Here is a 27,293-nt window from a genome sequence, read left to right as displayed (position 1 = left end):
CCTTTTTCTTAACTGAGATCCCTTTCCTTTTCCTATGTGTTTTCCTATGTATTATGTACGGCCTCTAGCCAGTTCAGCAACAGTGGCATTCTAGAGGCCTCTGTTCCCATTTTGATTCAGTCTTCCAACTGAATTGCTAAGACCCGATTCCCTGACTGATACCCTTTATTGGGCTCAGTGCATGTTGCGGCGAGACCAATCTGTGCATTTCCCCTGCAAAGACATGAAAGCCGGGTAAGTCGGTGCTTGCCCTGTTTGAGCGTGATTCCCCAGATAGCTATGCCATGGAGCCACTGTAGTACCTATACTAAAAAAAACAGCCCTCGACCCATCCACCCTCTCTAACTACCGTCCCATATCCCTGCTCCCTTTTTCCTCAAAGCTTCTGGAAAAACTTGTCTTTACCCGTGTGTCTCATTTCCTCAATTCCAACTCTCTCCTTGACCCCCTTCAATCTGGCTTCCGCCCTCTCCACTCTACAGAGACTGCCCTTATCAAAGTTACTAACGACCTAATCGCAGCTAAATCCAAAGGCCACTACTCCATACTAATTCTTCTTGACCTCTCAGCGCCCTTTGACACCGTTGATCATGCTCTCCTTCTTCAAACTCTTCAATCACTTGGTCTCTGTGACTCTGTCCTCTCGTGGTTTACCTCTTATCTCTCCCAACGCTCATTCAGTGTCTCCTTTTCTAATGATACCTCCTCCCCCCGCCCTGTGTCGGTTGGAGTCCCCCAAGGCTCCGTCCTTGGTCCCCTTCTATTTTCTCTTTATACTGCCTCTCTTGGCAAACTTATTACCTCTTTTGGATTCCACTACCACCTGTACACTGATGACACACAGCTATATCTCTTGTGGCGAAACCAGCTTCGCCACTGTGAACTGGAGAGGCCTGGCTGCTAGCCTCCTGCCCTGCGACTACGGCCCATGGACATATTGGGACTTTTGGGACTAATGTCCCTTTAAGACGTTGTAACATATCACAGTAATACTGTCTTAAATATTATGTAGGTATTTATGTGTTCAGTTAAACTGGGGATATGTAGAAATGTGTGTTTTATGTGTTAAATGTATCAGTATGTAATTTTATGTCTTTTACTGTCTTTTTGCAACCATGTGGTTAATGGAGTCTGACTCTAGTCCTAGATAATTTGATTACTTCTCCAATTATCTCCAGGGCAGAAGGGAGGAAGCCGGGATGCATTGTGGGGGATGTTTTACTTCTGTTTGGGCCAGATTGTGCCATGCTGCAAGCCAGGGCCCAAAAGATACTTTTAGTAACTTTTAAACCCCTGGTCGGATTCATGCCATTTTTTAATATGTTGTTCCCCTGAATGGATTGATTGTGGATATGTATTTTTATGTGAATGTGATGTATGGTTTTAAAGTTATGAAAGTTGTGTAAAAGTATATTTTACTCTGTATGCATAATGGGATTATGTGTCACACTAAGGGGAGGGGATGTGTGGGAGGTAACATCTATGTCATTGGTTCTTTTATGCCTCCCCCTGGGTGTGGCCTGTATGTGTGAGTTGGAAATAAAAGCCAGACTGGGTGTCCCAGTCTAGAGTTCTTGCTTAACCCTCAAAGCGATGTGTCGTCTCGGTCTTTGGGGGAATGGAATTGTATGCTGACTGCCAAGAGTGTAAGCCGATGTCTGCTTTTCTTGTTCAGCTGTTCCAGTGTTCGTGTGGTTCCAGTCGGGAGAATGGTGTTTGCAGTAGCTGCCTGTGCATCTGGAAAGGGGATTATCGCCTAAACTGGGTTTTATCCTCTTGTAAGTGAAACGGTCCGTTACATCTCTCCTCCCCAGACCTCTCCCCTGCCGTCCTGCAACGTGTCACTGCTTGCCTTTCTTCCATCTCTGACTGGATGTCCTCCCGCTTTCTGAAACTCAATCTCTCAAAAACTGAGCTCCTTGTCTTTCCTCCTCCTAATACTGATCCTCCTATTTCGCTCTCCCTTCAAGTTTGTGGTACCAACATCAGTCCATCCTTGCAAGCGCGCTGTCTTGGCATCATACTTGACTCTGGTCTCACCTTTTGAGCCTCACATCCAGCATGTTGCCAAATCTTGTAGATTCCATCTTAAAAACATAGCCCGCGGGGGGCGTGGCCTGACTGCACATGTGAGCGGACGTGCAGAAACGGAGCTCTCCCGGTCCGCGGCGATAAATCGACTTTACAAGCCTGTTAAACCCTGAAAACGGACGGACAGAAACACCCAGATAGCGGTGAACACCCAGCACAGATGGCGTCGAAAAAATTTAAGCAAAAAACCCTAAATTTGCACCTGGAACGGCCCCAAACCGCGGAGCCGAAAATCCAAGATGGCGCCGACGATCGGCACTCTCCTATCCACAGCTCTGAATCAGGAGAATATCAAACTGCACCTGACAGCCCAGCTACAAACGCCTCAATCAGGCTAATCATGCAGGAACTGCAATCTTCATTCAAAGCTGACATCCAAAAAATGACTGCAGACATCAAAGCTGACATCCACAGCATAGGAGAACGCACTGCCTCCTTAGAGGACAAGTCAGAAGAATTAGTGGATGCCCACAACGTGTTGGCTGAGGCCTACACTGAACTTGAACGCAAGCTTAAGTTTCTGGAAGACAAGATGGCCGACCAAGAGGATAGAAGCAGGCGGAATAACATCCGTATAAGGGGTATACCTGAGACCATAACGCAACAGGACCTACCCAGGTATGTTAAAGACCTGTTTAAAATCCTGATCCCATCACTGTCGGAGTTTGACCTCATACTCGACAGAACTCACAGACTCCCCAAGCCTAAGCATCTCCCACCTGAAACTGCAAGAGACACAATCACTAGAGTGCACCATTTCACTGTCAAAGACAGGATCATGCAGACCTCTAGGACCGCGAACAAGTGGCCAGAACAGTACAGAGATATCAAACTATTTACAGATCTCTCTGCGGCGACTATGACCAAAAGACGCACGTTTGCACCAATAACCGAAGCACTAAGAAGCGCAAATATCCCTTACAAATGGGGCTTCCCCACAAAACTGCTCGTTAAAAGGAATGGCATCGACAGACCCATCATGACCCCTGAGGACGGCAAAAAGGCGCTACAAGACTGGGACGTACCCTTCGTAACCACCAGCCCTAAGAAGAAACCAGCCCCGGCCCCAACACCTAAGACACTGCAGAAGGACTGGTCGCGAGTGTCTAGAGCCTCCCAAGCACGCACAGACCCAGGAGAGGCACCGACCTGAGAATATATGACCACTGCCAGGTCACCCTTTCTTAAAGACTTTGAATACAGGTTATACCGTTCATATGTTATGTTTATGTTATAATATGTCCACCGATCACCCTACCAGGGTTTGACTACAGGCCATAAGCCTAGCCGCTCCGGGTGAGTAACACCCGGCTGCACCATGCTCTATGTTATGATATTATAGATCTAGCACGCACCGAGACCTTAGTGTTACACCTCGTGTGGTACACCCCCAAGGCCTTAGTAGCCTTTCGTCTCCGTTGCCTTAGGCAACCACATGTCACCAGAATGTGACTTTCGGAATTATGTATATAGTTTAATCCCCTGTTCTGCTTCCCAACCCTATCCCACCCCCCCGATGAGAGTACCGTGCAAACTCAATCTACTTCATGCACAATATTACAAACCGCCTATACCTATCAAGGCTACAAAACACGAGAATACCCCACAGCATGGCCTAAACGAGAAATTGACAGACTGGGCTGCATTTCACGAACCACTGGCGCAGCACGCCACGCACTGGTTAAATGGTAATTAAAATAATGTCCCTCAATGCTAAAGGGCTTAACTCCCCTAATAAACGGCGTCTGGCCATTCAAGAGGCAAGGAGAAGTGGAGCCCAAGTGGCATTTTTCCAAGAAACCCATTTTAAATGGGGCTCTAGACCCAAATTTACCTCCAAGTGGTACCCGCACGATTTTCACTCATGCTACTCGACCAAAAAAAGGGGGGTCTCCATTGTAATTGGCAAAGATGTGGTGTTTTCCTTAGTTAGAAAGATTAGTGATAAGAAGGGCCGTTATCTCATTATACAATGTATGCTGAACAATGCTCCATATACTCTCGTTAATGTGTATAGTCCTAATGATAACCAAAATGAATTTTTGCTGAGGATTTTAGCGTTAACTGATATGTACAAACATGGGGAGGTGATCATTGGAGGCGACACAAATTTTTTTATTAGATAGTACCCTGGACTCCTCCTCGACAGCCCAAGTCAAAAGTTGCACACTCAAAAATAGGCACACACTTACAACAAAGATATGTGCTACACTAGCCGCAGCACGCATAGTAGACCCGTGGCGCATTTTACACCCAACTGATATAGACCACACTTGCTACACGGCAGCCCACAACAGTTATTCCTGGATAGACAGATTCCTTATTCCTTCCGTATCAATGGCCCGAATAGAAGGAGCCAAAATTGGAGTAATGACATGGTCAGATCATGCCCCCATCACACTCAGCATCAACGAGACATTCTCCAACAGGGGCTCAGGCTCCTGGAGGCTCAATGAATCTCTCTTAACAGACCCATCAGTAGTGTCCCAAATAACACAAGATCTACAACACTATATCACCGAAAACAAAACTGGTGAATCCTCAATTGAAAATATCTGGTTAGCGCATAAGGCGGTCATCAGAGGCAGCTTCATAAAACATGCTAGCCATGCCAAAAAACGGAGAACGGCTGAATACAACACCCTCTTAGAAAATATCCGCAATCTAACTCACCATAACAAAAGGGACCCAAACCCCACCACAAAATCAGAACTCCTGACCCTTCATAACAAGCTAAACACCCTCGAATTGGCAAAAACGACATACACACTTAGGAAGCTTAAACACAATTTTTTTATGAGTGGCAACAAAGCTGGGGCTATTTTGGCGTCACAGCTAAAGAAAAGAACGGTCGCCTCCAGGATCGCCTTCCTCCACGATTCAAAGGGTGTGAAAGTGACGAACCCCCAAACTATCGTAGACCAGTTCGCCAAATACTATGGCGACCTATATAACCTGAAAAATGACCCCACGATTTTCTATCTTCACTCCACCTACCCAAACTGACAGAAGAAGACCTCATACCCTTAACACGACCCTTCTCCTTAGACGAACTCACGAAAGCAATTTCCCGACTCCCAGCACATAAATCGCCAGGCCCAGATGGCCTCACAAACGAATATTACAAGACATTTTCTCCTACCATAGCACCACTACTCCTCCAACTAGTCAATGAGTGCGCCACTAAAGGAGCGCTACCTGACGAAATGCTCCTGGCACACATCTCCACTCTCCCCAAACCCGGCAAACCCCCAACACACTGCAAAAACTACCGACCCATCTCTCTCCTAAATGGAGACGCCAAATTGTATGCAAAACTGATCAGCAACCGGCTAGCCCCCCTCCTCCATAAAATAATTCATAATGACCAGTCGGGGTTCATCCAGAGTCGACAGGGCTCAGATAATACCAGAAAAATTCTAAATATGATCTCAATGTTAGAATCCAGGAAAGCACCAGGCCTCCTTCTCGCGTTAGACGCGGAGAAGGCCTTTGACCGCCTCAACTGGACCTACATGGCCAAAGTTCTAACACACTTTAACTTCCCGGCACCCGTTGTCGCTAGCATTATGGCCCTATACCACCGCCCAGCAGCAAAAGTCTCACATGGTGGATTCCTATCCACTGCTTTTTCGATAACAAATGGTACCCGACAAGGTTGTCCTCTGTCACCCCTTCTGTACATACTCGCACTAGAGCCCCTAGCCCAGAAGATCCGATCTCACCCCGAAATAATAGGTGTTGATATCCACAACAAAACATACAGCTTGGCCTTGTTCGCCGATGATATATTTATAGCACTGTCGGACCCAAACCGCTCCCTCACCCCCTTGTTAGACCTCCTACATCACTTTGGAGATATATCCTACTACCGCCTTAACCAAGATAAGACCCAAGCCTTACCAATAAACCTACCCAAACCCCTGCTATCCTCGCTCCGAACCTCCCACCAGTTTGATTGGAAGTCTACCTCGATCACGTACCTAGGAGTAAAAATAGCCACCTCAATTTCTACCACCTCACATTTGAATTATAAACCTTTACTGACGTCATGTAAGGTAGAAATGGGCAGGTGGAAACACACTAACATCTCATGGTTGGGGAGAATTAACACGTATAAGATGATGATCCTCCCACGTATCCTGTACATCTTTCGCATGATACCACTGGGGATTACCCCCCAATTTTGTAAAGCCCTACAAAAACTATGTGGCACCTACATATGGAACGGGAAGAAACCAAGGGTATCATTGAGGCTTCTCCAAACAGCACCACGACTGGGAGGGGTGGGTCTCCCCAACCTGCAATTATACCACAGAGCCGCGATACTTTCTGCAGGCGTGCTCTTACATGCACACCCAGGCATGCTACAATGGGTGGACATGGAGAGGGCACAATTCACAGATGCTTCCCTGATAGAATATCTGTGGACACCGAGGAAATTTAGGGCCAAACGCAATGACCTGTTCCCGACCACACAAATCACAATATCCACATGGGATACGTTTATGGACCAAATGGGACACAGAGACAGACTGCACCCCAAATCCCCACTCTCCGTCTTACGGGCTATAGTGCCCAATATCCCCTTAAAAGTATGGACCACAGCAGGAATCACAACACTGTCACAGCTGTTAGACACTAATGGTACGATCCCATTTCCAATCCTTCAGCAACAGTGGCAACTCCCGAACAAGGCAATATTCTCCTATTTACAAATCAAAAGTGCACTACAAGCACACACGCTCCCACTTCATACCGCAACATCCACAACCAATATTACCCCTTCCATACTTCTGAGTAGGTGCTGGACGGCACCCACGAAACCCAAAACACTCACACTGTGCTACAAAGCTTGGCAAGAACTCTACTCCACCACGTCATACCCCTACAAGACCCACTGGGAGACAGACTGTGAAACGACACTGACAGACCAAGACTGGCTTCGGGCCCTCAATGGCCTCTCCAAATGGACAAAGTGCTATACGCACATTGAAGCCCACAGAAAGCTCCTATACCGCTGGTACATGACCCCCCAGAGGCTCCACCGCATATACCCCAACACACCACACACTTGCTGGAGGTGCAATGACAAGGTGGGCACTCTGGAGCACCTGTGGTGGTCCTGTAGCGATATCCGGCCCCTTTGGACCGCAGTATCGACGACACTAGACCAACTGCAGATCCCCAAATTCCACCTGACAAAAACCTCCTGTCTCCTATTAATACTCCCTGACGACCTCTCCATCACACAAAAACAAATAACAGCCATCACTATATTGGCAGCAAGAAATCTGCTGACGCAAAACTGGAAATCTCAGATCTGCCCATCCTTGACCCAACTCCAAAATAGAATCTCCCAATATAAGACATACGAGAGAATGGCAATTATGTCCCCACAAAAGAAATTAGCGTTTGACACGGGATGGAGTCAATGGGAAGGGGTACCAAACGACACAAGTAGGATCTCTGGACTCGACTACCGTGTTGACATTAACACGAAGTCACAACCAACCATCTCCCCGGGTCCCCCAACATGCCCCAGGTAAACCAAGACATGCTAACCGAACAATTGTACTCATACAGCGCGTAGAATACTAGGCGCAAGGTTTTCTTAAGGTACTCTCAAGCCCCCCCCCCCCTAACTAATCCATCATCTCCCGATATACCCCCCACCCTCCCCATCCTCCCCCCGACTCATGATTTAACTCTAGCTTGTTCATTACACGAAACGAAGACACGCAGGCACCGAACCATGACCTAACCACGTGAACAATAGATTCGCTAATCTGTATTGCATCAATGTGGTAACTACCTTTAAGTGTCAACCTCTGTTCCAACGACAATGTTAATATGATCATACGAGAACTGTAAATCAATGTAACCCCCTGTTTACCCTCCCCTTCTTCATTCTGTATCCCGCATCATACTTGCTAAAAAATAATAAAACATAAATTTGAAAAAACATAGCCCGCATCCGCCCCTTTCTTGCACCAGATACTACCAAGGAGCTTGTCCATGCTCTAGTAATTTCCTGCATGGATTATTGTAACCCTCTCCTGATTGGTCTTCCCAATAGCCGTACTGCACCCCTATAGTCCGTAATGAACGCTGCTGCTAGATTGATTTTCCTCTCTAGTCGTTTCTCTCACACCTCACCCCTCTGTCAGTCCTTACATTGGCTTCCTGTATGCTATAGGAGTCAATTCAAGGTATTAACTCACACCTATAAAGCACTGAACAACTCTAGCCCCTCTTATATCTCCTCACAGATCCATAGGTATGTCCCTTCTCGGTCTCTCCGCTCTGCCCGTGACCACCTCCTGTCCGTCCTGGTACGGCCAACTCTCGCTTGCAGGACTTCTCGCGGGCGGCTCCCTTCCTATGGAATAGCCTGCCAACCGCCATCAGACTCTCCCCTAGTCTTGCATCTTTTAAGAAGTGCCTTAAAACCCATCTCTTTAGGAAAGCTTATGGCCTCCAAGACTAACCCCTACCTCACATACCTGTCTCTTGCCCTCTCCTAAAGGGCAGCCCACCTTATTTGATTACAAATTCCTGTCCTAATGTGTTTTACACCCCACCTCCTATAGAATGTAAGCTCAATTGAGCAGGGTCCTCTTCAACCTATTGTTCCTGTAAGTTTATTTGTAATTGTCCTATTTATAGCTAAATCCCCTCTCATGATATTGTAAAGCGCTACGGAATCTGTTGGCGCTATATAAATGGCAATAATAATAATAATAATAATAATATATGCACTAATATAATATATATCTACTAATATGATATATACTACATCTACTAATATAATATATGCTAATATACACTAATATAATATATACTAGATCTACTAATATAATATATACTTATATACACTAATATAATTGTAACGGATTGCCTGGCACCCCGACTGAGTACCTCCGTTAAAGGATGCTCCTAGCGCTTCCTGAGGCCTCCAAGCACTCTGGCAGACACCACAATCACCGAATCAGAGAGGCATATAAATCCTCTCAAGCATATGAATGCTGTAGACAGTTGAATAGGAACCATACGAATAGGTTTTCAATCCTAGCAGTCAAACTGGAACAGCATACAATAAATCCTCCCCCAATAATGAGACGACACTTCACTTTGAGGGTTAAACAGGAACTCTGGACTGGCTCATCCAGCCTGGCTTTTATTTCCATCTCACACATACAGGCCACACCCAGGGGGAGGCATAAAATGACCAATGACATAGATGTTACCTCCCACACATCCCCTCCCCTTAGTGTGACACATAATCCCATTATTCATACAGTTTAAAATATACTTTTTACACAATATTTATAACTTCAAAACCATACATCACATTCACACAAAATTACATATCCACAATCAATCCATTCAGGGGAACAACATATTAAAAAATGGCATGGATCAGACCAGGGGTTCAAAAGTTAGTAAAGCTTTCCAGCTCAGACCGGTTTTTACAGAGCCTTCTCTGTGCTGGAGAAGTAATCCAATTATCTCCAGCCCAGAGACAGACTCCATTAACCACATGGTTACAGAAAGACATAAAACACTTTAAAATACAGAAAGTTACTTTTTATCCATAACACACAGACATTTCACATATCCCCAGATAGCTGGGATCTGAGCGCACAAAACTACCGAATAGCGCGCAGATCCTATTCACACAGTACAATTGCCATGGAGCTAAAGTCTTTCCCATAGTCTTTCATTATATGAATAGGCTCCATGGCATAGCTATCTGGGTTAACACATTCACATAAAGTCTGGTCCATAGTTCAAAGGCAAGAGGCAGGCAAGCAGCCCCCTCCAAGGACACGTGGCGAGGTTGGTTTCGCCACAATAATCTATACTAAAAGCAACGTCGCCACTGGTTTTTGGAGGGGCCTGTTTGCCAGCCTCCTACCCTGGGACTATGGGCCCTGTCATAACCCATGTTCAAAAGTACTGTTTCTGCCCCTTGGACTTTTAACTGGAAAAGATTCAAATATGTGGCGGCGGCCATCTTAAATTGTCCAGTAGTGTTTTGTCGTTGAGTGTCTGGAACGGTTTTGGGCATGGGACCATGTGCACGATGGGGCAAAAATAAGACTTCCAGGAAATTCCTGAACCCCTGAACCGATCTGGGTGATTTTTGGATATGTTGTTCACCCAGATTGGGGCTATTAGTGGGTATGTTGTATTTTGGGATACTTTTGGGGGTTTGTAAAAAAATGTATGTTTTTTTTCTGCTTAGAGTTAATTGAGTTAGTCCATTGTCTTTGTTAATTATATCACAGGCAGAGGGGAGGGATTGTGTACACTGTATGGGAGTGACTGAATGTAAAACTATGTTTTTATTGGCTTCTTGTTCCTGTGTTCCAGGTGGACCTTGTGGGGAAAACTGTATAAAAGACCAAGCTGTTCAATAAACCCTCAGATCTGCTGTTTAACCCTCAACACGTAGTCTTGTCTCGTGATTAGAGGGGAACTGCTATAATCACACTGGGGATTGCTATACTTTGTATACTCCCCTGGGCCCTAATCACTTAGGTACACTGTCCTGGAGGAGAGGTCTCCCCCTCACGGTCCTGGATGTCAGAGGTTGATCCAAGGTGGAAGGAAGACGGCGAGATTCCAGTTAAGCTACGGCGGTTGTGGGATCTGCAGTGTTTGTGGTGTCTGGTGTAGTGCTTATAGTCCTTGGCGTCAGCTAGGAAGCATTCGTCAACGGAGGTACCCAGTCGGGGTGCCAGGTAATCCGTTACAACGTGGCTCTCCTGGCTCCAAAACCCAATGTTTCAATCCCACATCCAGCCACACGTGGACAGCCTGTTATCACTGTCCTAGATTAAAAGCAGAGATATCGTTGTGTGACGGCAGTCACTGAGTGATAACATTTAAATAATATACTCTGGTGTCACGCTTGGTGACCTTGAATATCTGGGGTTTATAGAAGGTCACAGTGAGAGCATTTCATCCCTCATTAATATAGCAAATCCATCTTTAATTAATAAAATCTAGCTCCAACCTGATTAAGGTTTTAACACTTCATAAAATTATGCGTCTCCCACTGTGATATCGAACAGATTAATTGGGGGTTATTGTGGCTGTGACCCTCTGTAAATAAAGAAGGAACAGGCTGTAAATTAACCGCTCACATCAGCACTGTATGTGCTACGGTACAAACATGGGTATTTACTAACCTGGAAATTGAAAAATGAACAAAGGAAATACACATTCTGGGCTAAAACAGGCATATTGGGAGAATTCGGAAAATGCACATTTTCCCTGTTGGTTTATTTAGCCTTAAACTTTGCAATTCTCTCCAGTCTCCCTCTTAGTGAATAACCATTCGGTGTCATCTTCCATCATGTGTATCAATGGATTACATCTGATTTCTACAGGCCACGGGGGGGCTTAGAGGAATAGATATTTTTCAGAAATGATGTGAAGCTTTGAGAGGGGATTATTATGAAGTTAATGGTGTAAGATGTTTTTTGCCCGTATTGTGTGATAATGTCTCAGATGTACACAATAGTCAGGGACTGTGCTTTCTAAACAATGCTAATATACTTATATGGATGTACATCTCACACATTGCTCCCAGAGCAATCCAGATTCGTATCAGAGCATTCTGTTATGTTGACATAGTTGTAAATATATTTCCGTTCGGCCAATTTATTCTCCTTGAATTCTACAGAACGGAAACCTATTCCCTTAAAGGTTTTTCAGTTATTTTCTTTCTGTCCCTAATGCTATCCAGTTTTTCCTTTAGCTTATCCATACGCAGTGTGTAGCAAATCTACTAAAACCTGGAATATTATTGTGTTATGTGGAGTTTGTACTTTCTCACTTTCTCACTTTCTCCTGCTTTACAAGGTCTTCCTCGCTTACTGTTTGTTACACTTGTGACAGGCTTGTCAGCATTCTCTTGCTAAGTTTATTAAAATGAATGTATCATTTATATTTGGCCACTACATAAAATACATTACACACATACATTCAGAAAGATGAAGGACTCTGTATTGTTAAATCTTTAGCAGCCGCTCAGGGATACTGTATCTTTAAATAATTACACAATTGCTCTTCCCTACTTATACAGTAGCATTTTGGTTTCCAAAAGGCATACATTATCCTTATTATTACTTTCTATCTACAACTACTGACACAGCAAGTCCTCTCTGCACTGGGGTGTAGGAAATTGGCATTCCGTGAAATCTTTGTTTGTCACATATCAGTTTTCTTAACAATCGAATCAAGTATCTTGCAGTTTAACTTATGTTTATTCAAACATAAAACATCATCCGGTAATAACAACATATGTCATTAACATTCTTTGTCCAATACATAGCAATGTTCCAGGTGTTATCCATTTTTGATGTTAAAGGTATTGGCCACGAATTCTAAACTACAATTAGTTTTATGGGTTTAAAATTCAGTTACAGAGGGGAGTATACATAAGATTGCCTTACTTTAAAATAATTGGCTATCTTAGAAAAAGGGGAGTTACTTAGCATCATTTGAAATCTATGATTAAAGTCATACGTTATATTTGGAGGCAAGATATGTAAGACAAAGAACTTCTATATACATGATGTAATGAATAATTGCCTGTAGAAATGTGAGTCTTCAAAGGAATTCAGGCTTTCAAGGCTAGGTCAAAGGTTACTATAAACAAGCCCTTTAACATCACTCTTAAAGTGAACCAGATGTGGTCTCCATTCCTATACAATGAAAGTCTGTAATACTCTATAGGCCAAGGTATGGCTTCTCAATTTCAGTGTTCTGGAAGCAATCTGAATAAAACTTATAATATTTATATCAACACTTTAAATACATTTAAAGTACATAAAAAATATTTTTTTCATGGGGTATTACTGCTTACCGCAGAAGGCGGAGCTCTGCTAGTAGCGTGGGATTCTGCTGGGCCTTTTCTGGAGTGGGCTGTGATGCCTGCTCATGTTCCAGCCGTAGTCGCTGAATTTCTTGCAGTATTTCTCTAGGAGAACATTAAAACATTTATCATATGTGATAATTTTTACCTTATCAAAAAACAAACACATTTGCGCACACAACAATTAATAAAGTTAAAGCAAACAAAGCATCGGGGCCAGATGGTATTCACCCATGCATGCTTAGGGAGCTTAAGTAGAAATATCCATACCACTGTTTTTGATCTTAAAGGATTCATTTCTATCAGAAATTGTACAAGAGGATTGGAGAAAAGCAGATGTGGTGCCTATATTTAAAAAGGGTTCAGAAGTTCAAACAACAAACCCATAAGCTTAACATCTTTGGTTGGGTAATTATTATTTAACCCCTTAAGGACCAAACTTCTGGAATAAAATGGAATCATGACGTGTCAGACATGTCATGTGTCCTTAAGGGGTTAAAGAGATGTTAATGGATTAAATTCAAACACATTTTGAACAACACTATCATTAACATGAACCAATATAGTTTTATGAAAGACAGGACATGCCAAACTAGCTTAATTGTTAGTTGAACTACAGATCAGGATGATCTAATAGATGTGATCTATTTGGATTTTGCTAAGGCATTTGATACAGTTCCAAACAAAAGATTACTAGTAAAACTGAAATCAGTTAGTTTAGATGGTAAATTGTGTTCTTGGATGGAATACGGGTTTAAAGATAAGGTGTAGAGAAATAAATTGGACATTTTTCAAACTGTACAAAAGTGGTAAGTGGGGAGACACAGGTTTCTGTCCTGGGTCGACTTCTCTTTAATCTGTTTATAAATGATCTTGAAGTGGGCATTGAAAGTCATTTGTCATTGTTTGCAGATGACACCCTTCTAGGCAAGAAAATACAGTCTGAACACGATATGAATTCACTACAAAGGGATTTGGATAATTTGGGGGACTAGGCAGGCAAATGGCAGTAGAGATTCAATACAGATAAATGTCAAGTCATGCATTTTGTGTTTGTATAATGTATAATATATCTATCTGTAGGTAGTAGCTGTGGTTTGTGTTTGTATAATGTATAATATATCTATCTGTAGGTAGAAGCAGTGGTTTGTGTTTGTATAATATATCTATCTGTAGGTAGTAGCTGTGGTTTGTGTTTGTACAATATATATATATCTGTAGGTAGTATCTGTGGTTTGTGTTTGTATAATGTATAATATATGTATATCTGTAGGTAGTAGCTGTGGTTTGTGTTTGTGTAATGTATAATACATCTATCTGTAGGTAGTAGCTGTGGTTTGTGTTTGTATAATGTATAATATATTTGTCTGTAGGTAGAAGCTGTGGTTTGTGTTTGTATAATGTATTATATATCTGTCTGTAGGTAGTAGCTGTGGTTTGTGTTTGTATAATATATCTGTCTGTAGGTAGTAGCTGTGGTTTGTGTTTGTATATTATATCTATCTGAAGGTAGTAGCTGTGGTTTGTATAATATATATATATATATCTGTAGGTAGTAGCTGTGGTTTGTGTTTGTATAATGTATAATATATGTATATCTGTAGGTAGTAGCTGTGGTTTGTGTTTGTATAATGTACAATATATGTCTGTAGGTAGAAGCTGTGGTTTGTGTTTGTATAATGTATAATATATGTATATCTGTAGGTAGTAGCTGTGGTTTGTGTTTGTATAATGTACAATATATGTCTGTAGGTAGAAGCTGTGGTTTGTGTTTGTATAATGTATTATATATCTGTCTGTAGGTAGTAGCTGTGGTTTGTGTTTGTATAATATATCTGTCTGTAGGTAGTAGCTGTGGTTTGTGTTTGTATATTATATCTATCTGAAGGTAGTAGCTGTGGTTTGTATAATATATATATATATCTGTAGGTAGTAGCTGTGGTTTGTGTTTGTATAATGTATAATATATGTATATCTGTAGGTAGTAGCTGTGGTTTGTGTTTGTATAATGTACAATATATGTCTGTAGGTAGAAGCTGTGGTTTGTGTTTGTATAATGTATAATATATGTATATCTGTAGGTAGTAGCTGTGGTTTGTGTTTGTATAATGTACAATATATGTCTGTAGGTAGAAGCTGTGGTTTGTGTTTGTATAATGTATAATATATCTGTCTGTAGGTAGTAGCTGTGGTTTGTGTTTGCATAATATATCTGTCTGTAGGTAGTAGCTGTGGTTTGTGTTTGTATAATATATAATATATATATTTCTGAAGGTTGAAGCTGTGGTTTGTATAATGTATATGTGACAGATCCACCTGTTTTTAAAATACTTTTATTCCCCTTGGTTCGTCTGTTTGTTCAGTTAATTGCCTGTCCGTACACCCCGTTTGTTTATTTTCCTAACTATCGAATAAACTGCCGAACGGCCAGCCACCCAGCATGAATGTGTGCTGCTGGTTAACCTCTTGGCCTCATTAGAACGTTGTGGTTAACCACAGACACCTCCTAATTATCAACGGTATGCTGGGTGGTCGTTGTTCGTATGCCGACCACAAGGCGGCGGCCATCTTGGACGCACGAATGATCAGCGGTGTTCGTCAATGATGTCCTAGAACTGAAAACGGACACTATTTCTCCCGAACACCGCTGAAACCGCCGACCTCCCTTCCCTGCCTTCCAGCATACGAACGCTGGTCCGTTCGGTACTTTTCTGCACGAAATGACTTAACCCAGATAGCCATCCTATGGAGCCCATTCGTATACCAAAAGACAATGTGAAATACTTTGGCTCCATGGCGATTGAACTGTGTGTATAGGATCTGAGCGCCATTTGGTAATAATGTGCGCTCAGATCTAAGCTATCTGGGGATACGTTAAATGTGGTTATTCTAGTCATGTAATGTGGAGTTATGGATTTGTATGTATTTTTATTATTAGGTACAAAATGGAGTTTAGCCTCTATCCGTGGAGATAATTGGATTACTTCCCAATTATCTCCAGGATAGAGAGGAGGGTTGTTCTCAGCTAAAGGGGAGTGTTATGCTTGTGCCACTGTGATTGGCTACTGTATCCATATTGTCCCAGTCTCCCATCTGGTCCCCTAGGGGAGTGTCCACCAGTTGGGAGACCTGCATAAATACCAGGCAGGTAGCCCTCAATAAATCAGATCTCTGCTTAACCCTCAATACGGAGCTTGGTCTCGTACTTGGGGGTATTGGATTTGTATGGTTTACTTGTTCGGCTGTTTGGTTCGTGAAGGATTTCGTATGGTTCCTGTTCGGCTAATTGGAGCTCTATTCGGAAAGGGAACATCTTCAGTGGTATTAACCCCTCTTATACCTGGGTGTACCGTAACAGTATATATTATTATTTCTGGTATTTATAAAGAGCCAACAGATTCAGCAGCAAGGTGCAATTAGTGGAGGACGTAAAATATACACAGACAATTACAAAAGGTAGAGACAGCCCTGCCGGAATGCTGATATCTAGCCATTTAAGCTCTTTTATACAAAGTGCTTAGCTAGATAGCCCGGGAGCTTAAAATCTAAAGGATACCGTGGGGATTTGAGACAAGAGGTAGCAGGGAAAATTTGACTAAAAAAGTAAACAGAGAGTTGCAGCTATTAGTAAAATATAGAGGGAATGACGAGGTAATTGAGTGAGAATTTTAAACAGCTGGAGGAGCATGTTATAAATTAAGGGGGAACCTGGGTTGGCGGGAGGAGGGGCGGGTGGGCGGGCGGGAGGAGGGGCGGGTGGGTTGAGCCAAGTAGAATTGAAGAGGCTTGTTTGCAGATGGTATGGGGATCTGGGCCTTAAAATTGCAGCGTTCAATTGAAGAGGCTTGTGGCGGACAACCCAATGGGAAGAGGGGTTTTGCCGCCAGAAATATTCTTTTCCCCCCAATGTGAGTAGAGCTGCAATAATCCTAGAAGCGATAATCCCAAAAGCGGTGATTTAGCTGGGCCTTTCTGGATTGGGCTGTGATGCCTGCTCATGTTCCAGCCGTAGTCGCTGAATTTCTTGCAGTATTTCTCTGTTCCCTACAAGCACGAGACGAGGCTCTGTGTTGAGGGTAAAACTGGAACTGCTGTAATGAAAGCCACACACTGCCTTTTATGTAAATCCCCATGCAACTGGTTGCCTGAGATATATCCTGAGATATATTCCAGGGGCATTTCCCACTAGACCTGAGAGGAGACTACTGTAAAGTACACAAATAAATTACATTAACTCTCAGATCCAGGACATACACATCAATTACACCCTAAAACATACATTTAACAGTGAGGTACCCCCTCAGGTCCTATATCCCCGGATATTCTGGATCTGAGCGCCCAACATATCCCGAAAATGCTCATATCCCACGAACGCAGTCGAAACACCACTGGGGTAAAGTTTAGACTGACCGTGCATGAGGTGTCTGCCCAAAAGAGGTAAATGAGATAAGGCGGAGCGGTCGGTCTCCTTCGAGGGTACAGAATACAATAAAATAACAAATTAAACTGTTCGTATGGATGCTTGGCTTGTGTCCCTCGTTCAGGAGTTTGCTCCCACCGAACGCCTTTCGATTCTAACACATTGTCACGAAATTTGATGGAGGTGGAAGTTCCAGCGATGTTCGCGCCGTCGAGTGTCCTATTTTAGTTCCATACACTCAATGACCAAACACCACTGTATGTGTTCACAAATAAAGATAGCCGCTGCCACGTGTTCGTACATACGAACGGCGATCTCCCAGCCGACCGTTTAGAATGTTGTGGTACAAGTGTTAATGAGGTGTTAACAGGGGTGATGGAGGTTAACAAGCTGCACAGTCCTCATACGGGTGGTCGAGTCATTCAGGAGTTTGTTCGGTATTCGAACCAAGTAATGAGAAAAGCGAAGGGGAATGCTATGTACCGAACAAACAGGAGAAGAAAGCAAAGTAATTGTAATCCAAGGACAGGCTGGTCTGTCACAAGGCTTGTTTGCAGATAGTATGGGGATCTGGGCCTTAAAGTTGCAGCGTTCAATTGAAAAGGCTTGTTTGCAGATGGTATGGGGATCTGGGACTAGAAGGGAGTAAAGAATAACGTATAATCAATCTATCTGTAGGTAGTAGTTTCAGTTTTGTGTTTGTATAATATATCTATCTGTAGGTAGTAGCTGTGGTTTGTGTTTGTATAATGTCTTATATATCTATCTGTAGGTAGTAGTTGCGGTTTGTGTTTGTATAATGTATAATATATCTATCTATAGGTAGAACCTGTAGTTTGTGTTTGTATAATGTATTTTATATCTATCTGTAGGTAGTAGCTGTGGTTTGTGATTGTATAATGTATAATATATCTATCTGTAGGTAGTAGCTGTGGTTTGTGTTTGGTTAATGACTAATATATCTATCTGTAGGTAGTAGCTGTGGTTTGTGTTTGTATAATGTCTAATATATCTATCTGTAGGTAGTAGCTGTGGTTTATGTTTGTATAATATATCTATCTGTTGGTAGTAGCTGTGGTTTGTTTTTGGTTAATGGCTAATATATCTATCTGTAGGTAGTAGCTGTGGTTTGTGTTTGGTTAATGACTAATATATCTATATGTAGGTAGTAGCTGTGGTTTGTTTGGTTAATGGTTAATATATCTATCTGTAGGTAGTAGCTGTGGTTTGTGTTTGTATAATGTCTAATATATCTATCTGTAGGTAGTAGCTGTGGTTTGTGTTGGTATAATATCTAATATCTGTAGGTAGAAGCCGTGGTTTGTGTTTGTATAATGTCTAATATATCTATCTGTAGGTAGTAGCTGTGGTTTGTGTTGGTATAATGTCTAATATATCTATCTGTAGGTAGTAGCTGTGTTTTTTTGTTTGTATGAGGTATAATATATAAATCTGAAGGTAGTAGCTGTGGTTTGTGTTTGTATAATATATCTGTCTGTAGGTAGTAACTGTGATTTGTGTTTGTATAATGTATATCTGTCTGTAGGTAGTAGCTGTGGTTTTTGTTTGTATGCGGTATAATATATCTATCTGTAGGTAGTAGTTGTGTTTGTATACTATTTCGTGCTGTAGGTAGTAGCCTTGGTTTGTGTTTGTATGAGGTATAATATATCTATCTGTAGGTAGTAGTTGTGTTTGTATAATATTTCTTGCTGTAGGTAGTAGCTGTGGTTTGTGTTTGTATGAGGTATAATATATATATATATATCTGTAGGTGGTAACTGTGGTTTGTGTTTGTATAATGTATATATGTCTGTAGGTAGTAGCTGTGGTTTGTGTTTGTATGAGGTATAATATATATATATATATCTGTAGGTAGTAGCTGTGGTTTGTGTTTGTATGAGGTATAATATATATATATATCTGTAGGTAGTAGCTGTGGTTTATGTTTGTATAATATTTAGTAGGTAGTAGCGGCTGCTTACCTATTCTTGTTCTCCAGCTCTGCGATCAGTTGACGTTGCTGTTTGTTTGCATCAAAATTGAAGCTGAGCTCTGTGGGAGGACGAGGCTGTAACATATCACAAATCCTATGAATTAATAATGTCGATAGACTGTGCTTCACAGGGAAAACGACTGCAAATTTATTCACCTCTTATTTGATTTTATAATGTGCATAATTAATTAACAGGTTTAGTGTACTAACCATCGGATTATAAATTAATTCAGAATGATCCCTGCCACGTGCACATATTGTTCGCCTACAGATGGAGCTGGTGAGTTATAGGGGTGTTATAGCTCCTCTTGTTCCAGCAGCCCACACATAAAATGCAGAGAGTAAGGCAGAATCAGGAGAAACCACATTAACTAGTCTTCAAGGGACACTATAGTCTCCAGGCCCACTAATGTACAATATACAGCTTAATGTACAGTATACAGCTTAATGTACGGTATACAGCTTAATGTATAATATACAGCTTAATGTACGGCATACAGCTTAATATACGACATACAGCTTAATGTATAATATACAGCTTAATGTACGGCATACAGCTTAATGTACGACATACAGCTTAATGTATAATATACAGCTTAATGTACGGCATACAGCTTAATGTACGGCATACAGCTTAATGTACGACATACAGCTTAATGTATAATATACAGCTTAATGTACGGCATACAGCTTAATGTACGGCATACAGCTTAATATATAATATACAGCTTAATGTACGGTATACAGCTTAATGTACAGTATACAGCTTAATGTACGGTATACAGCTTAATATACGGCATACAGCTTAATGTACGGTATACAGCTTAATGTATAATATACAGCTTAATGTACGGCATACAGCTTAATGTATAATATACAGCTTAATGTACGACATACAGCTTAATGTACAGTATACAGCTTAATGTACGGTATACAGCTTAATGTACGACATACAGCTTAATGTACGACATACAGCTTAATGTATAATATACAGCTTAATGTACGGCATACAGCTTAATGTACGACATACAGCTTAATGTATAATATACAGCTTAATGTACGGCATACAGCTTAATGTACGACATACAGCTTAATGTATAATATACAGCTTAATGTACGGCATACAGCTTAATGTATAATATACAGCTTAAAGTGCGGCATACAGCTTAATGTACGTATACAGCGTAATGTACAATATACAGCTTAATGTACGGCATACAGCGTAATGTATAATATACAGCTTAATGTACGGTATACAGCTTAATGTATAATATACAGCTTAATGTACGACATATAGCTTAATGTACAGTATACAGCTTAATGTACGGTATACAGCTTAATGTATAGTATACAGCTTAATGTACGACATACAGCTTAATGTACGACATACAGCTTAATGTATAATATACAGCTTAATGTACGGCATACAGCTTAATGTACGACATACAGCTTAATGTATAATATACAGCTTAATGTACGGCATACAGCTTAATGTATAATATACAGCTTAATGTACGGCATACAGCTTAATGTATAATATACAGCTTAAAGTGCGGCATACAGCTTAATGTACGTATACAGTGTAATGTACAATATACAGCTTAATGTACGGCATACAGCGTAATGTACGGCATACAGCGTAATGTACGGCATACAGCGTAATGTACGTATACAGCTTAATGTCCGGCATACAGCGTACGGCATACAGCTTAATGTACGCTATACAACTTAATGTATAATATACAGCTTAATGTACAATATTCAGCTTAATGCACAGTATACAGCTTAATGTACAGTATATAGCTTAACCCCTTAAAGGGAAACTCCAGTGCCAGGTCCCTCTCCCTCCCACCCCCCAATCCCCAGTTACTGAAGGGGTGAAAACCCCTTCAGTCACTTACCTGAGGCAGCGGCGATGTCCCTCGTCGCTGTCTCCTCCTCCGCGACGCTCCTCCTCTGTATTGCGTCAGCCGGTGAGCAAGACTGATCCTGCCCACCGGCCGAGGAGACCTAATGCGCATGCGCGGCAATGCCGTGCATGCGCATTAGCGCTCCCCATAGGAAAGCATTGAAAAATCCTATGGGGAAATGAGGGACGCTGGAGGTCCTCACACAGCGTGAGGACGTCCAGCGACGCTCTAGCACAGGTTTCCTGTGCTATGAAGGAGGAAGTGACCTCTAGTGGCTGTCTAGTAGACAGCCACTAGAGGTGGAGTTAACCCTGCAAGGTAATTATTGCAGTTTATAAAAAACTGCAATAATTACACTTGCAGAGTTAGGAGTAGTGGGAGTTGGCACCCAGACCACTCCAATGAGCAGAAGTGGTCTGGGTGCCTGGAGTGTCCCTTTAAGGACGCATAATGAAAAATTTCCGACATTCAGTATTTTTCCAGCAGGGTCTATTAACTTGCTGGTAACTATGAGCCCCAGCTATCATTTGATACCTGGGGCTCTCCTCTCTCACCTGGGGCCAGAATAAGTGGCCCCAGACTGACCAATGCTCTGTTTGCAGAGCTCCAAGTGAGCGCTGCAAACAACCATTTAAATGGGGATTTAAATCCCCACTATTACAATTTGGTGTGATCAGGGTTAAATCACTATTCACACAAGGGCGTTCCAGGTATAAATGGAAACCTGGGGGCTCCCCTCTATCAGCTGGGGACATGTTTTTAATGTCCCCATGTGGCAAATCTAGCCACTTAGAAGACTTAAAACCGTATATTTAGGCAAGCTGTGACAGCACACTAATACCGCTAATGTTAAGCCTGGTTATCCACGAACACTTTTCGTGGAATAAGCAAAGTACCGAATGGAAGACCACCCATAGCAGGTCGTGTGTCTCCAATTAGGTACTTTGCAACATTGTATCAGTGTTAATTGCGGTATGTTGCGGGTGGTCCCCATTCGTGTACCGAAAAAGAGGCGGTGGACATCTTTGTTCGCGGAAAGCCAGCGGGGTTTTGTTGTCGAGTGCCTGGAACTAAAATTAGCTACTCGGCAACATAAGCCCCGCTGGACGTCCGAGCCGTTCGGGAGTTTACCGTTTTCGGGACTTTCATTCCCTCCATTCAGGCAATCGGTTAAACGAAGTGGTCCTGATAAGGGAAACAGAACGGCGTTCGGTTATTTGTGCTGGGGTCTGAGCGCAAGTTCCCTTAAATGTGCGCCCAGGTCCCAGCTATGTAAGCCCAGGTCCCAGCTATGTCTAGCCCAAATATTATGTTGGTTATGGATTTTAATATGAAAACTGTGTTTCTCTGTACCAAGGGATAATCCCATTAGCAATGCATGCTGGGATAATTATCTCCTTGGTACAGCAATGTATGCTGGGTATTCTGTGTGTAAAACCCAGCCCCCCATGTAGTCCCCTACTGGACAAACCCTGCATTGGGACTTGGGAAACCCTGTGCATCTTTAACCACATAAATACTGTGACTGTAATTAAAAACCTCAGTTGACCTCCAAGCTATGTGTCGTCTAGTTCTTGGGAGGAAGGGATTGTAACTAGGCTACCTGCATTTTGCCTGTTTTGTACCTGCTTCATCCTGTCTACCATCGGAAATACCGTGGATAATACTACTACTCCGCTACACCCCAGACTGACCGCTGAACTGCATGCAGAGCTCAAAGTGAGACCGACATGCAGCTGTTTAAATGGGGATTTAAATCCCCACAGAGCACAATGCAGTGTGAGCAGGGTTAAATCTCTGCTCACACAAGGAAACCCAGGTATCATTAGAAACCTGGGGGTCCCCTCTGTCAGCTGAGGACATTTTTAGTGGCCCCAGGTTTTTTGATGAGCTGCATGCAGAGCTTAAAGTGAGGTCCGCAAGCAGCTCTTTTAATGGGGATTTAAATCCCCATAGACAGCAATGTAGTGTGAGGAGGGTTAAATCTCTGCTGACACCAGGAAACCTAGGTATCAATAGATAGCTGGGGCTTCCCTCTGTCAGTTGGGGCCATTTTTAGTGGCCCCAGACTTTTTGATGAGCTGCATGCAGTGCTGAAAGTCAGCACTGCATGTTGCCCTTTAACTCCAAAAAGAACACTGCAGCTGAGCGATCAAGCTCAGCTAAGTCATTCTCTCAAGTGAACTGGTGCTTGGGAGACCCCCAGGGTCTGAACAAACCCTGGAGGATCACCCTCTATGCCCCAATGCCATTCTGATCAGTACAGGGCATTTCCAGTTGCCCAGCACAGATCACATTGCATTGAGCATATGGTAATTTGCTTTCACCCACATTTACTCTATATATACTTCATCATAATATCTATAATATACTGCACTATTATTTTATCTTCATTTCCCTTTGAGGTTTCTACATGCTGTATAACCCAAGAACGATATGTATGTATGATATGATTATTTGATCACTTTCTTTTGGCGCGGTTTACCACTATTTTCATATTCACAGTGTAAGGGTTACGCCCGCTTCACAGTGACAGACCAAACCCCTGTTTAACGCACCGCAAACAACCTGGGGAGTACCTGGGGAGCTGGGGGGGGGGGGGGGGGGGCTGCCGTTGATGTGGAGTAAGATGCAGCAGCAGAAGAGGACTCAGCCGAGGAGGTTATGGAAGAGGATGGAGTAGGAGGAGTAGAGGAGGTGGCAGCAGGCCTGCCTGCAAGTCGTGGCGGTGTCACCAACTCCTCTGCAGACCCACGCATTCCATGCTTGGCAGCCGTCAGCAGGTTTACCCAATGCGCAGTGTAGGTGATATACCTGCCCTGACCATGCTTTGCAGACCAGGTATCAGTGGTCAGATGGACCCTTGCCCCAACACTGTGCGCCAGACATGCCATTACTTCCTTTTGCACAATCGAGTACAGGTTGGGGATTGCCTTTTGTGCAAAGAAATTTCGGCCGGGTACCTTCCACTGCGGTGTCCCAATAGCTACAAATTTTTTGAACGCCTCAGACTCCACCAGCTTGTATGGTAAAAGCTGGCAGGCTAAGATTTCAGTCAAGCCAGCTGTCAGACGCTGGGCAAGGGGGTGACTTTCTGACATTGGCTTCTTACGCTCAAACATGTCCTTGACAGACACCTGACTGTGGGCAGATGAGCAGGAACTGCTCAAGGCGAGAGACGGAGTGGCGGATGGTTGAGAGGGGGCAAGGAGGACAGCAGTGGTTAATGTGGCTGAAGATGCTGGACCAGGAGGAGGATGGCGGCTTTGAGTTTGTGTGCTGCTTGTACTCATGTGTTGATTCCATAGGCGTTTGTGATGTGCGATCATGTGCCTTCGCAAAGCAGTTGTACCTAGGTGGGTGTTGGACTTCCCACGACTCAGTTTCTTTTGGCACAGGTTGCAAATGGCATCGCTTAGGGATTTAGATTGGGATTAAGATTAAGATCGCTACTTTCCAAAAATATACATATGGGGTATATTTGTACTGAGAAGATGTTGCTGAGTACAGCTAAGATAATTTTATGACAGTGGAACACACGAGATTTAAAAAATAAGCATCAAAAATACTATGTGTATGTAAAAATGTTAAAATAAAAATTAATACAACAAACTTTGAAACGAAATGGTAACAAAATATCACTTCAATAAAGCTTATAATATTTTATGTGAGGGTCCCCATGGTGTCCACGTTTGTAAATGGTATGCATTGGTGGCGTAATTTAAGTATATGAGCGACTAAAATGCCCCAAAATGAAACAAAGACCCATCATCAATTTGCCATTAAAAAAAACTGTTCTGGGCCGGGTATGATTTTAGCCCTGTATTTTTTCACAAAAACCTGGCTACGGTATGCAAAGGGGGTCATTTTGTACTCAGGAAATATAGTTGAGAATAATTTAGTGATTTAATTTACAGTAACATAGATCAAGTTTCCAAAATTAACCATTAAAATACAACATGTCTATAAAAATGCAAAAATAAAACAATATGATAAAATTTGAAAGAAATTGGTGCTAACATAACTGTATAATAAAGCTTAACTTATACCATATGACATAGCCCGTGGTGTCTACTTTCACAAATGGTATGCATTTATGGGGTCATTTTAACTGTCAAACTGCTACAATGCCCTAAAATGTGATATAGACACACCAAATCCATTTATCAAAATTCTAATTGTAAAAACTGTAATGGTCAGGACTCTTTTAAGGCACTGTAGGTGCAGTGGCAAAGGACAGTGGCAAAGATATACATTGGGGTATTGTGTTATTCAGAAGACTTTGCTGAGCAGAATTATGGGGTTTTGATCACAGTGGCATATACCAGACTTGAAAAATGATCAAAAAAAAATTTAACGTGTAAGTAAAAAATGCAAAAAAAATATTTTACCACAAAGTTTGACATAAACTGGAGAAAAAAATGTCATCACGTTAAGGCACAATATACACCATATGAGATACACTGTAGTGTCTACTTTCACCAATAGTAGGTCCTTGAGGTATAAATTAAACAGTTAAACTGCTACAATGCCCCAAAATGAGACTTGCACCCATCAAATTCATCTATTAAAATGATCACTGTGAAAACTGAAATGGTTTGGTCTCTTTTATGGCACTGTAACTTCACAGGATAGTGGCAAAGGCATAGATTGGGGGTATTGTTTTACTCAGTTAATATGGGGTTTTCTACAGCAGTAGTATATATCAGCTTTATGAAATACACATTAAAAACCCTTGTTTTATGTGTGTATGTTAGAAATCTTTTTACTACACTATTTAGCAGAGATTGGCAGCGAAATGGCTATGTAAAAAGTGTCAGAATACCCTTTGGTAAATAGCCTGTGATGTGTGCTTTATATAAATGTGTGTATGTGTACTGTAGTCATTGCAGCAGCCCAGTGATGGGAGTGAGCACAGGACTTATCTTTCTGCATTTGTATCCATTTTTTGTATCACTCAGCCTTGTTACAATGCAGCCGCCCATCCCATGTGTTCCCTATTAGGGTTAATAATGTATAGGGGTGTATATAAAAAATACCCCTTTCTGTCTCAGTAGAGATTTTTGCCAGAGGCTCAAGGAAGCAAAGTGAATGGTTAGAGTTAGGACCCACCTAGGGGGGTCTGCCTTGACGTTGGCAGGTGGGCTCATCCTCTCATGGCCATTGGAGGTAACTAAAAAAAAACTCAATTTGTTTAAAAATACATAGGGATAAAGGAGAGAGCGCAGGTAACTTGTTCTTCTTTGGTTTTTACTATATATTGGGGCTTATGTGTACTGTAGTCATTGCAGCCGCCCAGTGATGGGAGTGAGCGCAGGACTTATCTTTCTGCATGTATATAAATATATACTTTTGTGCAGAAATTTTGCTTTCTGTGATGGCTATTAAGCTTACAAGACAAACATACCAAATTCTAAAATAGCTCCACATTAACGATCGTCTGGGGTTGCTGTATCTCTCGTGCAGAGAGAACTTGCTGGCATTTCGGATCTGGACTGCCCGTATGGGTGGGACCAGTCTGATATGCTTCAGATATGTTCTCTCTGTAATGGCACAAGATGAGCTAAAACCAGCTTGAGTTCTGAGCGGGGACCCACCGAAGGGCAGGCTATTTCAGCTGCTGTCCGTTCTCAGAATACTCTTGCGACCTGTTTTTTTTCTCTCCATAAGTTTAAAGGGTAATCCAGACGTGGACCCCTTGCTCACGGTGCCTAGAGAGATATCAGCTATGCCTCACTGATGATGCCTAACAAGGCTGAAACGATCGTCTGGGGTTGCTGTATCTCTCGTGCAGAGAGAACTTGCTGGCATTTCGGATCTGGACTGCCCGTATGGGTGGGACCAGTCTGATATGCTTCAGATATGTTCTCTCTGTAATGGCACAAGATGAGCTAAAACCAGCTTGAGTTCTGAGCGGGGACCCACCGAAGGGCAGGCTATTTCAGCTGCTGTCCGTTCTCAGAATACTCTTGCGACCTGTTTTTT

The 27,293-nt window shown here is 42.5% G+C and overlaps 1 protein-coding gene across 1 annotated transcript in view; it reads right to left on the bottom strand.

Annotated features, from left to right (window-relative positions):
• The window catches only part of DTNB (dystrobrevin beta), a 261,550-nt gene that overhangs the window by 48,431 nt on the left and 185,826 nt on the right, over positions 1-27,293 (bottom strand). The window contains exons 12-13 of the mRNA XM_063441890.1: positions 19,388-19,473; positions 12,974-13,087 (exon numbers count right to left, since the gene is read on the bottom strand). Of these exons, the coding sequence (XP_063297960.1) occupies positions 12,974-13,087; positions 19,388-19,473 (200 nt within the window). The remainder of the gene's footprint in view (positions 1-12,973; positions 13,088-19,387; positions 19,474-27,293) is intronic.

This window comes from Pelobates fuscus, chromosome 2 (assembly GCF_036172605.1).
Source record: "Pelobates fuscus isolate aPelFus1 chromosome 2, aPelFus1.pri, whole genome shotgun sequence".
In the NCBI taxonomy this organism is placed as follows: Eukaryota; Metazoa; Chordata; class Amphibia; order Anura; family Pelobatidae; genus Pelobates; species Pelobates fuscus.
Note: the sequence above shows the minus strand (reverse complement) of the source record. Positions and strands in the feature narration are given on the sequence as shown.